At 46.0% G+C, this 13516-nt stretch overlaps 1 protein-coding gene across 1 annotated transcript; it reads left to right on the forward strand.

The window, feature by feature from the left end:
* The first annotated feature begins 53 nt into the window (after positions 1-53).
* On the forward strand, positions 54-8497 carry Lsm3 (LSM3 homolog, U6 small nuclear RNA and mRNA degradation associated). The gene is made up of 4 exons (XM_040738461.1): positions 54-207; positions 2731-2841; positions 5468-5563; positions 8111-8497. Exons 1-4 carry the CDS (start codon positions 187-189, stop codon positions 8189-8191), a joined length of 309 nt encoding a protein of 102 aa, XP_040594395.1. The 5' UTR covers positions 54-186; the 3' UTR covers positions 8192-8497.
* The last annotated feature ends 5019 nt before the right edge of the window (positions 8498-13516 follow it).

The following is a 13516-nucleotide window of genomic DNA, read 5'->3' on the forward strand; positions in this document are numbered from 1 at the left end:
CGGGCCATGCCTGGCCGCGCCCCCTGACCAGGTTGGAACCACGCCCTCCGAAGAAACCCCGCCCCTGTGTAAACTACAGGGGCGCAAAGGGACAAAAATAATATAGTTCTCCTTCCCGAGAGTGGAGCCCTTGCGTTTCTGGGTGCCTGTTCTCGCGAGAGGTGGAAAGGGCGCAGCGTTTGAAACATGGCGGACGACGTAGATCAGGTAAGTTTGTCCAGTGGCGCTCGTAGAGGAAGCGCTTGTGCTTCCTGGCCCGTTCGCTTTTGCCACGCTCACCGAAAAGTGGCCCGTTTCTTTTTTCCGGAGTAACCACGGCCTTCCGTAGCCGCGCCTGCTCCTAAAACTTCCGCGGGCCTAGAGTTTTCTCAACCCGCCTATCTACCCATCACGCTCGTCATCGGCTTTTATCTGTAAAATGCAAACGGCTGTCGATACCAGACAGAAAACGTGATGTAGTAGTGGACACCAGCTTAGATATACGTGTAAGCACCTGGTGCACAGGCAATGCCTCTCTTGGAGTGTATTATGAAGGAAGTCAGATAAAAGACGCGGCTCCGCGAGGTAGGGAAGCTGGTAGATTTGCAGTATGAAGAAAGCAAGCCAAGAACGGCTACACAGGGTAACAGAAGGGCCTACAGCTCTCGTCACCTACTCTTTCCTATTCTCTAGGTACCTATGGAATTCCGAAATGACTTGCACTCCCTCACACGTATACACACACACACACGGACGACCTTACTGTTTCTCTTCAGAGCATGCTATTTTAAAATATGTATTTCTTTATCTAATAAGTTTCTTCCATAACTAGAACGTAAGTTCCTTAATAGGGACATTTGGGGAGGCTGGGGAGATGGTTTAGGGGTTAAGAGCACTTGTTGCTTTGGTAGAGACCCTGGTTGGGTACCAACACCCACATGCTGGCTTACCAGCACCTCAACGCATCTTAACTCCAGTTGCAGGGGGTCTAACGTCTCCTTCTGGCCTCTGCTGCAGAGCACCGTGTGCATGTGGTGCACATACATACAGGCGAAACGCTCACATATACGATAAAAATAAACTTTGAAAGGGGGGGTTTTCTGTGTTTGCTTTTCTTTCCTAGGTTTAGGACAGTGCTGCTAGCACTCAGCAGGTATTAGTTGAGGGAATGAACCCAATGTTCAGGGGCAGCTTCTTTGAAAAGGCAGAATGTAAAGCTACAGGGTGAAAAGGATTGACAGTGGCCGTCCTAGACTGAAAAGGGCTGTCGTGGGGACCATCTCATTGTTTCACAGCTATGTACTTATATGCCCTTCTCCACACTAGAGTGAGCTCCATTGAGGGGATGTGACTTCTGTATTGTTGTAGTCCAGTGGTTCGGTTGTCTGATTCTTAACAAAAGCCTTCCGAGCTAAGATGGGGGGAGGAAAGCCCCATTTGAGGTCCAGGGGGTGGGGGGGTGTTTGTTTACTGTCATCAGCCTCATATCTACGCAGCCTATGATTTTCAGTCAGCTTTCACTGACCCCAGGTACTCACTGGAGAAGCTTACAGAATGGTTTTACTAACTCTTGATGGATGGAACCACCTCTTCCACATAGCTGACTCCAAGTCATCCTGGTTCTAACCTTTGAAACCTGTTCCAATAGTTCTTGAAGACTAATTCTGATTTATCATTCCTCTGAAAAGACTGACCAAGAAAGATAGCATTCTTAAATCTTGAAGCAAGCAAGAGATTATATTAAATATAAGAATATAGGTGCTGGGAGTGGGGCTGGTAAGATAGCAGGTAAAAGTGCTTGCAGTTTGCAAGCTTGACAGCCTGAGTTCAATACCTGGGACCCACAGAAGAAGGAGAGAACTTTAGAAAGTTATCTTCTGACCACTTCTTGAACTCCATCACCTCTCATATGCACTCGCGCACTCATAGACACACACACACACACACACACACACACACACACACACACACGCACGCACTTAAAAGCCCTAGAAGCGGTGCATACCTATAATCCCAACATATGAAGGACGAGGCAGGCAGGAGGCTTGCTGTGCCTCTTTCAAAAAAAAAAACCGGTAATAATGGTAATTATTTAGAAGTATTTCCTTTTTACTTCAGATAGACCCATTAGTCCTTATAAGATCTTTGAGACAAAGATGTGGTCTCCTCAGTTTGCAGATGGGGAATCTGAAACAAGAGATGACATGACTTTTAATCCCAGTCAGAAGAGCCAGGTCAGAACCTGGAGTTGAGCAGACTGCCTGACTCAGTTCTTTCAATGTCTGTATTAAACTACTCGGTAGGTAGGTTCATCTTGCCAAACAATTAGCACCCTAAACTCAACCTACTCTGTACTGGCTTCAAACGCAGTCAGATATTTTTATTAATGTGTGAATACGTATTGCAGGTATGCTTTTCAGATTATTGAATTTTGTAAAAGATAAAGCTAAAGTTCCTAAGTGGTACTCTAACACTTTCAATTTTGAGGAAGTTCAGTCATTATTTTGCTACTTAACTCCTTCCCATATAATGTTTTGGCTGTCTTTTACATGGCATTGAGGCACTATTCTAAGCTTTCATATGTCATTTAAGTCTGATAATAGTATTAGGGAGACACTGTTTTCTGCATTTGGCAAAGTAGACTAAGGCATAAACGGGTTACATGACTTACCCTTGGTTGCACTGCTTAACGGTGGTTGAAGCACCATGCTGTCTCTAGTAGTCCATTACTAAGTGTGTTTCCTTCATCAGCAACAAACTACCAATACCGTAGAGGAGCCCCTGGATCTCATCAGGCTCAGTTTGGATGAGAGAATTTATGTGAAGATGAGAAACGACCGAGAGCTTCGAGGCAGATTACATGTAAGTTGTTAAATTTCTCAAAACCAGATGTTTCCCTATCATCCTTTCCTACCTGCTTACAGGTTTAAGAACTGCAACATAAACATACTGCTTTAAATTATGCAGTTTCTTTCGGGAGTTGAAAAATCTTAGACAATATGAATATCCTTTATTTTTAAAATATTTTTCCGAAGCTGGGCATTGTTGGCGCGCACCTTTAATCCCAGCACTCGGGAGGAAGAGCCAGGCAAATCTCTGTGAGTTTGAGGCCAGCCTGGTCTACAGAGTGAGTACCAGGACAGCCTCCAAAGCTACACAGAGAAACCCTGTCTCGAAAAACAAATATATATATATATTTTTTTTTCCTTACCAGAGGTTTATGAAAGAAAGCATGTGGGTGTGTGGGTGTATCCATGCTTACAGAGACCAAAAACTGGGTATCAGATCCCCTGGAGCTGAAGTTACAGACAAGATATGGGTGATACATGAGCCAAACTCATACTCTGCAAGAGTAGCCAGTGCTCTTAACCTGAGCGTCTCTCCAACCCTATAGAACATTTTTATCTCCTTCAGTCTTACCTTCTGTTTACTTAGGAGTAAACTTACTTGTCTTCTTTATTTTCGACAAGGGCTTGCCATGCAGCCCAGCTAGTTTTAAAGTCAAGATCCTCCTGCCTCTATCTCCTTAGAGGTGGGATTATAGATGTGCACTACCATTCTTTACTTGTCCTCTATTCTTGAAGGTTATTGGGCAGGGTGTTATTTTTTTAGTTATTGAAAACAGGTTAGATATACAGTTCGTTAGTAAGAGTACTTACTTGCCTAACATGGGGCAAAGTCCCTAGCACTACAAAAAGTGTTAATAGCATAGAAATCTGTAGGATTAAAAGTGAAGTCCCATTCACTATGGGTGACCACTATTTGGGGTTGATTACATGTGTATAGACAGTGTTTAAAGGGAGATCCTCGTGAAGTATGGTGACATGTGCCCATAATTCCTGTTCTTAGATGACTGAGGCAAAAAGATCATGTTTGAGACTAGTCTGGACTACCTAGTGAAACCCTGTCTTGAAAGGCAGGCAGTGAAGACTTTGTATGCATATAAAATCACATTCCATGTGATATTTTTTTTGGTGGACTGATTATATAGATGATTACTGCACAGGATTTTATATAAGGCAGTTGTCACATTCTTCTTTTTTTCCCCAACTATGAGACTGTATTACTCACTTTATTGCTTGTGCACATTTATGACTTCTATGGAATTGGTCCTGTTAAGTGACATCACTGTGTACTTATGGTTTGTCTCTTCTTAACTTTTACTTTCCTAGGGCTGTTGGTTTACAGCAGGGAATTGAACCAAGTCTTAGTTCAGGGTTAGAAACAGCCCTGTCCTGCCAGTGACAGAGCCACTAGGCAGTTGCACTTCAGTCTCCCTCTCAGAAGCTGTGATAGTTCCTTCCATGATTCCTGAGGGCAGTGGACCTCTGGGGTTGGGAAGGAAATCGGGTCACTGATCTACAAGCTAGCCTTTGCAAACAGCAGTGTCCGTTTGACGAGAAAAGTGGGATGGAGCGAAGGGTCTTTGGCACATGAAGTGACACCCCAGGCCAGGCGGTGTCTTTAGCTCTTACCTCCATGCTAAGTGGCCCACCTTTCTGTCTGCCTCCTGCTCTTCAGCTGAACATTTGCTCATTTGTATAGCTGCCAAGCAGTTCCTTCCTAATGTGGCTGTTGGGCTATTTTTATCTTGATATGAGCAGGCAAACCACTTAGCACTTTGTTAGAAGAACATGTAAGTGGGTTTTGAACAGGCCCCAGGAGGTTTGCTGTTTAGTAAAAGGAATGAACTTTAAAGGTTGCACTGAATACTGTGGTCTCAATCCTTCCTGACTGAGTCTACAGAGGCCAAAGCACGTTAAGCTCTAGACAGGTTACAGATGGGCAAAGTAGAGGTAGGAAAGATGGCCACTAGGTAAAGCATGACGGCTGGAGTTTAGATCCTCGACACCCATGGAAACACCAGGCGGGTGTTACCTGTAACACCAGCCTCTGGAGGCAAAGATAGAATCCCTGAGCAAGCTGGCTAGCTAGACAGTTCACAAACTGTTCAAGTGAGAGACTCTACCTGAATACATGAGGTTGAGAGCAACTGAGGAAGTTTCTGGTGCCCACACACATATGAACATGCATAAATACATGCATACCACACACACACACATATGCATGACCACAAAAAAGGGAAAAAGTTTGCTCTGCCTGTATCATTTTTGTGAGCGTCAAATGACATTGTCCTTACTTGAGAACCACAGGGCTAAGACTTTATGTTGCTTATTATCCTTGGAAGAAGTCTAATAAACAAAGAATTTGCTGGGGTTTTTTTAATAAACTGTTGTGAATGGGGCTTTCTCTAACAAGTAGAGTAGGTACTTAAGCAATTTCAGGTTATTTTGAGTGAATTCATTTTTGATCATAAGCAGTAGTGTCAGTGGGAATGACTTTCGAAGAAACAATAGACTAGCACAGAGGGAGTGCTTGTTATTTGCATGTAAAAGTTTTGGGTGTAAGTATTGAACATGTTGCTTATAATCCACTTGCATCTTTTGAGCCCTCTTCCTTGTTTCTCAAATCTCACCCTCCCATTCAGGCTTATGACCAGCATTTAAATATGATCCTGGGAGACGTAGAAGAAACTGTGACGACGATAGAGATTGATGAAGAGACATATGAAGAGATATATAAAGTAAGTCCTGCAGGTCTTCTCTTTGACGGTGTCAGATCTCATCATGCAGCAATTTAACACATATTTGTGGGAAGCTTGTTATGCCTACTTAGGGACTATTGATAAACTGTAGTAATTAAATGTGAGGGTTTTGGAGTCAAACAGCCTATTTTTAACATGGATTTTTTTGTTTGTTTTTTGTTTTTCGAGACAGTTTCTCTGTGACTTTGGAGGCTGTCCTGGACAGAGATCCGCCTGCCTCTGCCTCCCGAGTGCTGGGATTAAAGGCGTGCGCCACCAATGCCCTGCAACACTGATCTTAAAGACAGCTTTATCACCAAAGCTCACCCCAGCATGGATTATAGCTCACAAAGCTGGGAACCATGTAACACACTGCACAGCCTGCAAGTGGCTCAGCATATTGGAGAGTGTCCTTTCCCATCAGCTGAGTTGGTCTGAGCCTTGCCTCAGAGTACTAGGACTAAAAGCTTGTGCCACCACACCCAGCCCACAGATACAATAGCTTCTATTCTTTCTTTTTTAAAATTTATTTTATGATGCTGGGCAGTGGTGGTGCACACCTTTAATACCAGCACTTGGGAAGGAGAGGGAGGCAGATCTCTGTGAGTTTGAGGCTAGCCTGGTCTACAGAGCAAGTTCTAGGATAGCCAGGGCTACAAAGAGAAACCCTGTCTCAGAGGGAAAAAGTAAAATTTTGTAAATGTTTATGGGAATATACATATATGTGCCTGGTGTCTGAGGAGGCCAGAAGAGGGCTTCAGATCCCTTGGAACTGGAGTTACAAACAGTTGTGAACCACCATGTGAGTGTTGGGAATTGAACCTGGGTTCTCTGGAAGAGCAGCCAGTGCTCTAAAGCACTGAGCCATCCCTTTATCACCTTTTATGGTTATTGTAGTGTGTCATGTATGTGTTTACTACAGACACAGGTGAGACAGACTGTGGTGTTGTGGGTAGTCTCTACAGTCCATTTCATGCATTAGTGGAGAACACTGCCTTGCTGCCTTGTATAGTCTCATTACCTTTGAAGTGAGAAACCAAGCAGCAGCCTCCTTGGCCCATTGTGTGTTTTGCCCTCCCTCAGCTGACATAACTAAAGAATAGCAACATTCCCAAAACAGGAAAGACCACAGACCACTGGGATTCCCTGAGCTTTTCCCACAGAATGAATAACTAACTCCTGAGTGACTGGATTGATACCAAGTGGCCAATAGGAAGGCAGACAGCAGTTAGTCCTGTTCTTTGGGTTCTCGTTTCACCACAGAGTATTGCTTTTGTTGATTGCTAAAGTTCTGTTATTTGGCTCTGCCCACTTTTTCTGCTGTCCATCATGTTTACCACTTCTGTTACCAAACAACCCACAGTGTGGCTTTCTGCCTGGCTTGTCTTGGTGGTACTGTGTTCCTTGTAGCCGAACCTTCTTGCTCTAAGCACCAGTCCTCATGGAATTACAGACTTACTGGAAACTGAGGAGACAGCATCAAACCACCCTGGTTAACGCTTCCTGAGCTTCAGCAGGCTGCATAGTCTTTACCTAAGGACAAAGTGTTTTTAACTGAAAACTTTTACCGGGCCTTGTCTGCCTTTTTTTTTTTTTTTTTTTTTTGTACTTATGTAGTTGGGCTCAAAAGCACCTGGCATTGTTTCTTTTTATTTGCCTGATGACTAGCCAGTTCTTGCCTGATCTCATTCTTGTACTTTCCTGCTGAATGCATCTGTTATACTATGGCACTTACTAACATTTGGCTTTTTCCAGAGTCTGTAGGTTTGGGAGGTCTTTGGGCCGCTCCCAAGTTCTGCCAACATTTTGCCAAGGCATAATGATTGTGCCATGTTTGCTGCCTGCCCAAAGCTGATCACTAAGCTGAAACCTTGAGGGTTGCATCCCCACTTTTGCTCACGGGAGTACATAGAAGCAGGCGTGATGGCTGGTGGGCACTCTGGAGGTTGAGTCTCTGCCTACAGGTCAACACAGTGGCTTTCAGGTGCTAAGTTGGGGACATAGACTTCCGCCTTCCTGTTCTTGTGATCTCATTGTTTAGGTTCCATCCATTGGTAAAACAATGGCTACCCATTGGCATTCAGAGGAAGTCACTCTTGAAACCAATGGCTAAAATTCAGTTGTAGCTGTGGCTGTGACTCAGTCGTAAAGCATTTGCTTAGAATGAGCAAGAGTATCGTGATGGCACACACCTTTAATCCCAGCACTCAGGAGACAGAGGCAGGCAGATCTCTCTGAGTTTGAGGCCAGCCTGGTCTAACTACAGAGCAAGTTCCAGGACAGCCAGAGTCAAACAGAGAAGCCTTGTCTTGAAAAACACCACCAACAAAATATGTGCAAGAGTCCAGTCCCCACCCAGCACCCACTTCTCCAAAATCAATCCGAAGCCAGACTCAGTGGCATACTCTTGCTGCAGTCCCAGCACCTGGGCTGGAGAGATGGCTTCTTCCCTCCCTTTTCCTTTTTAGTACTTATTGACACAGTCTTACTCTGTAACACAGGCTCAGACTGTTTGACTTATCGTGCTCTCCCTTTGTTCTCTTCCAGTCAACAAAACGGAACATCCCCATGCTCTTCGTCCGAGGAGATGGTGTTGTTCTGGTTGCTCCTCCATTGAGAGTCGGCTGAGACAGAAGATGGTCCTGTGTAGGAACATGGAGACTTTGCCTCTTGAGATGTACAGACCACTCACAGAGAGAAGCCCACGTGCACTCTGATAGTCAGAAATGACCCGAGGATCCCTCTACCCTCCAAGCAGTTCATTTGCGAGTACCTTACAACCTCTCCAGCTAAAATGTCATGTTTCTTTGTCTCCAGCCCTCCCGTCACTGTAACCACCTTGCTCTCTTTGGGGCTGGTTTGCCCGTTGTTCTTGCAGTTACTTTCATGTTGTTTTTCTTCAAATTAAATTTGATGTCCCTTTTTTATTTTTAATGTGTCTTGTGGATTCTCAAGCTTTTTCTTGGTATGCAGCATCCTTTCCCATGTCTAGAGCACCAAGTTGAATGTGAGGAAGGAGAGTTGGCCATTCTGCCCCTGCCCTCATCTGAGGAAGAGCTGTACTAGCAGGTCCGGGCAAGGAGGTCATTGCTAATAGCCTCAGGGACCCCAAGAGTTCAGGTGAGCCCCTCAGTGAGAATCAGGCCAGAGTGGAGGTGGCAAGTGGCTTCAAACCTGCCGGGAGGACACAGCATGACTTCAGTGACTGAAGAAATTACCTTCCGCTTATGACTGACAGGCGTCCAGTGTCAAGGACCTGAAGAGTCAGAACAGGATGAACTGAAAGCAAAGCTACTCCCATTCTGGCTTCAGTCAGCCAGCACTTCACATGGAATCGCAAAAACACTTGGAGCCATCACCTTCTACCAAGTAACTATCCATTGTGAAACGTAGAGAGTTGAACTAGGGCTGTGGCTACTTGTGCTGTATGCACTAGGGCCTTAGTCCCTTGCACCACAAGAAAAAAAGTATAGGCAGTCTGCGCTGTGGAGGACATGTCTGTAAATGTGCTCATCTGTTCATTGCTAATCTGCTGTCAAATGCAGTTTATTCATGTGCTCTGAGCCAGTCATGTTGAAGAGGCTTTGTTTCCATTATTAATTGTGCCTGTCCCTACAAGTTAGAGAGAGAAAAACAAGTGTGGCTGAGCTGATGGAAGTTTGGTTTTCAGTGAGTAGGCAGGGCAGAACCCTCCTGACCACCCCCACACTGTCCTTAGGCTTTAGCTGTGCTAGGTGATGTCCTGTTCACTGTGGGAAACACAGGACTTGGGATTTGGGCTATGCCGAATGGTTGTTCCTTGCAGTCCCCCTTCCTGAGTAGATGGCTTAACCAAATGCTAATAGCAATGGCCATAACTAACTGGCTAAACAGCATGCCTCAGGCAAAACCACTCGTATCGTAGTCCTCTCAAGCCTGCAGTCTTAGAAGGAGCAAACCAAAGTGCTTGGGTCACCCTGGTGCTGGTGTGTGGCAGCAGGGTGACCTCCCCTGACACCCGCTGAGCATGTGTGGTGTATGGCAGAGGCCCCAGCTGTGGGCGATCACCTAGTGTGCACTGTGGCACTTGTGTGTCTGCCTCAGGCCTGCAGGGTTGTGTGTGACACTTCAGTTCTCTGCGTGGCCAGCTCCCTGATACGCTGACTGCGCTAGAACTTTAGGCTGTGAAGACTCGTTTTATATGTGTTTGTGAAACCTAGGAATGTTAAAGTTTGATAGACTCTACACCCAACACAAACAGCCCATCTAGCTGTTGAGATATGGAAAAAAAATATAAACAAACAAACAAAAACTGTAGAGTAACTATCTGTGTTACCAGGTTGAGGAATGGGAGGCAGTGTGAGGTTGGCAGCTCCTTTAGGTCTGGAACTTAGTACCCCACCTTGACAATACAAGCTCAGCCCTGCCACTGTCCCCCACACCACAGCTACCTCTACTGATGCGCAGTGGTACTGTTGGCTGTATGACAAAGGGCTCCTAGCAACTATGCCTTAGACTTAGGACCAGAGAGCAGTGGGCTGGATATCTCAAGCTGGCTTCTGTGACACAGTGTCTGTCATTACAATATGGACTATCCTCTACAGACTCGGGTATTTGAATACTTGGTCCCCTGTTGGTGCTGCTCTTTGGGAAAGCTGTGGAACCTTTACCAGGTAATTGATTGAGAGGTGACATTAAGGTTTTATAGTTCAGCCTTGTTTCCTGTTGTGTCTGCTTCCTGAAGCACCCACAAGTGAACAAGCAACTTGGCACTTCTGCCATCACTGCTAAAGTACTCCCACCACAATGCCTTCCATACCAGGGTGGATGTACCCTCAAAGTGTCAGCCATAGTAAACCCTCCTGGAAGTTGCTTCTTGTCAAATGTGGGCACAGCGGATGCCACACTTCCATTCCTGGGTTGGTCATTTTGTGTGAGGAATGGTGGTTGCTTTCCACAAATACAGAAAACACAGAGCTGTCGTTAGAAAGCAAAGTGAGACATTTCTAGAGGCAGAGAAGGCCCACTCTGTAGACAACTCTTAGTCATTTGTAAATTACTAAAAAAATAATTGGGTACTTTATTAGTGGTGACAGATTTTTTGGACACACCCCAGGCATCGTGGTGTTAAGCTATGGCTGTAGAACCTCATTGGAGGCTCTGGAGCCTCTCAGAGAATCAAGGTGAGCAGAGCTTAGGCTTGCTCACTAGTGGACTGGGCCCCATGGCAGCAGCAGGACCCTGCAGTGGAGGTTGGGTGGAGTGCCTGGAGAGTCCTGCTGTAACGCTGGGTGGGGTTGCTAAAGTGGGGGTAGATGTTGGCTTCCTCTGCTTCTGGGAAGGGTAAGATATTTAAGAGTTGAACATAGTCCCACCAGACAAGCGACTGCTTGTATTCACAACTCCAGACTTGAGGCCTGGCCAAAACTTGTCTTCCAGCAATGCTGAATGGGTGAAGATTAAATGACACCAGGCCAGCAGTGCTCTGTGACTGGCATTGCAAACAAAGGGCCAATAGTACTTTAGAAAGACAAGCTGTGCACACCATTCCCCAGTACTGGGGTCCCCACAGCTCAGCAAGGCTTACCTCCCTTTCACCCCTCGGTCATCTGCTCCCACATGCCTGGGACTACCAGCAGGTGCCAGCCACAGGCACCTAGCCAGGCATTGGTTTACACGGAAAACACCAAGGATGAGGACTACAAGGACCAGTGTTTTCGATGCCTACACGCCTGTTGCTCCTCTCTCCAAGCATGTTGATTCTTATTCTCTTGGCTGATGCTTAAGTTTCATGGGTGTGGACGCAGCATGCCCCACTGTGGTTTCTGATATTGATTACCCCTGAGGGATTCTTTTCTTGTGTTCTTCCCACCCACTACTCTGCCATGCAGATCCAGGGAGGTGTTGACAGGAGCCTCCAGCTGTCCTTCCTGGGTTTGGAAAGTTCCCATAGAGAATCTTGCTGTGTCATGGAGTCAGGTAACTGAGCTTCAGTATGTGACTGTGCCACGTGCCAGCTGGGCAGATGGAGTACCCTCATGTTGGGCCCCGGCCCCATGGGGTCTCTGTGAGTTGCTTGTCAGCCAATAACCACAGGTGCATCCTGGCTTACGGCCCCAGCCTTGTCTCACTGGCATCATCCTGGGGTTTTTCCACTGTGCTGTAAGTCTGTATATGAGGCTGCTCCCTCCTTGCAATAAACATAACACACACACACACACACACACACACACACACACACACACACACACTTAGCACAAATGGCCGGATATCTTGTCTTTCATTTAAATCTCCAGGCTTTCGCCGGATACATTAGACTTGCTCATGACCCAGGCACCACAAGTGGAGGTACCACTGAGATTGGGAAAGAAAGAAGACCCTGAGAGATTGCCCTCAGAGGCTAGCCAGCAGGAAAGGATTTATGAGGGTGAATTGAAAATGGGTACCTCAACTTCTAAGATTGTTAAAGAAACAATTGAGCGAAAGACAGCTAAAGATTTCCTTTTAAATGTGGAAAAGACAAGCCCATGGTTTTTACACTCAGAAGGCAGAGGCAAGCAGATCTCAGTGATTTCAAGGCCGGTCTGGTGTACAGAGTGAATTCCAGGGCAGGCAAAAGTAAACAGAGAAACACTGTCTCATAAAAGGAAAAAATAAAAGGAAAAGAAACAGACACAGAGAGTCTGGATACTATATGTTACTGTGTTGCTTTAATTGATTAATTGCTAGGGAAGGAGAAACAACTGCTAACAGACTGCTGAATTAATCCAACTTATATATTTTTAAAATGCTTTGACTATAAGGACTAAAAAGCAGCAAAATGAGCGACCCAGAAACCCTGAAATTTTACAGGTCAGGCACCATCCCCAAGTTGAAAGCAGCACTGAGTGACAGTGGGCTGGGGTCACTCCTTTATCGGCTTTAAGCTAGTTGCTCTCCACTCTGTCTCCTTTCAAGAGAGTCTGGCTTTGAAATAATTTGATTCATTCAATTAAAACTTACTTCGCAAAGGCTGAGAAAGTGGCTCAGTGCATCCCAAGTGCACATGGGGATCTAAGCTCAGATACCAACGCCCATGTGAGAAGGCAGTCGTGGTGGTGCGTACCTGCAAAGGCAGCCCTGGGAAGATCCCCAGAGCTTGCTGACAGCTAGTCTCACTCAGTGAGCCCCGGTTCAGTGAGGTACCCTGTCTCAAAAACTTTAAAGTGGAGAATGATAAAACATCAATCTCTAGCCTCCCCAAGCATACACACACGGACACAGACACACATGAACACATACTCCACACCAGAGAGGAAGAGAAATGCCTACCATGTGCCAGAATCTGTCAGAGGACCAGCAGGACCAACTAAGGACCTAAGGTAAATGCTATTAAGGAAGGAGGGGCATGAGGTGAAAGAAGACAGAACATGCTTGTGGAGTCTGTGCTGGGAGGGTGTAGGCTCTACAGGATTTGACAGCGCAGAGAGAATGGGGTTTTTTCCTGGCTGAAGGTCAGCAAGGAGGCTAATGGACTGGAGAAGTCTGAGTCAAGTTGGGCACTCAGGTTGAGACGGAGAGAGAGAGCCTGGTGTCACTCACTGCTCTCACCTCACAGGGAGATACAAAGACCTGGGGGAGTGAGAGAGACCTGCCTAGGTCACAGCATCCAACTAATCGAATTCCAAAATGGAATCAGGGCACCGTGTGGCTCAGCTACAGCAGAGCTGTTCACACAGCTAAGCAGCCCCTGACGTCAATAGTGTATAGGTCTGAGGGCTGTGATCCCTTCAGATCACATGCCACGATCTCTCCTCCTGTTCATCTTTGGAAGGATTCTGAGTGAGCAGTCGCCATTCAGGATAACTGAGACTGGTCTTCCATTCATGCTCACTATGGAGTAAATGGACAATGGAGAAAGCAGAGGTAGGCAGTAAGCTTGCCAGTCCTTGCTCTGTCACACACATGCTTTGTGGATTTAGGTGTCTCTTTCTC

The sequence above is a fragment of the Mesocricetus auratus genome, unplaced genomic scaffold (genome assembly GCF_017639785.1).
Source record: "Mesocricetus auratus isolate SY011 unplaced genomic scaffold, BCM_Maur_2.0 Super-Scaffold_100676, whole genome shotgun sequence".
In the NCBI taxonomy this organism is placed as follows: domain Eukaryota; kingdom Metazoa; phylum Chordata; class Mammalia; order Rodentia; family Cricetidae; genus Mesocricetus; species Mesocricetus auratus.

Coding starts and splice junctions, on each gene's coding strand:
- Lsm3 (XM_040738461.1), top strand. CDS start 187: ATGGCGGACGACGTAGATCAG. Junction 208..2,730: donor TGGCGGACGACGTAGATCAG/GTAAGTTTGTCC, acceptor TTCCTTCATCAG/CAACAAACTACCAATACCGT. Junction 5,564..8,110: donor CATATGAAGAGATATATAAA/GTAAGTCCTGCA, acceptor GTTCTCTTCCAG/TCAACAAAACGGAACATCCC.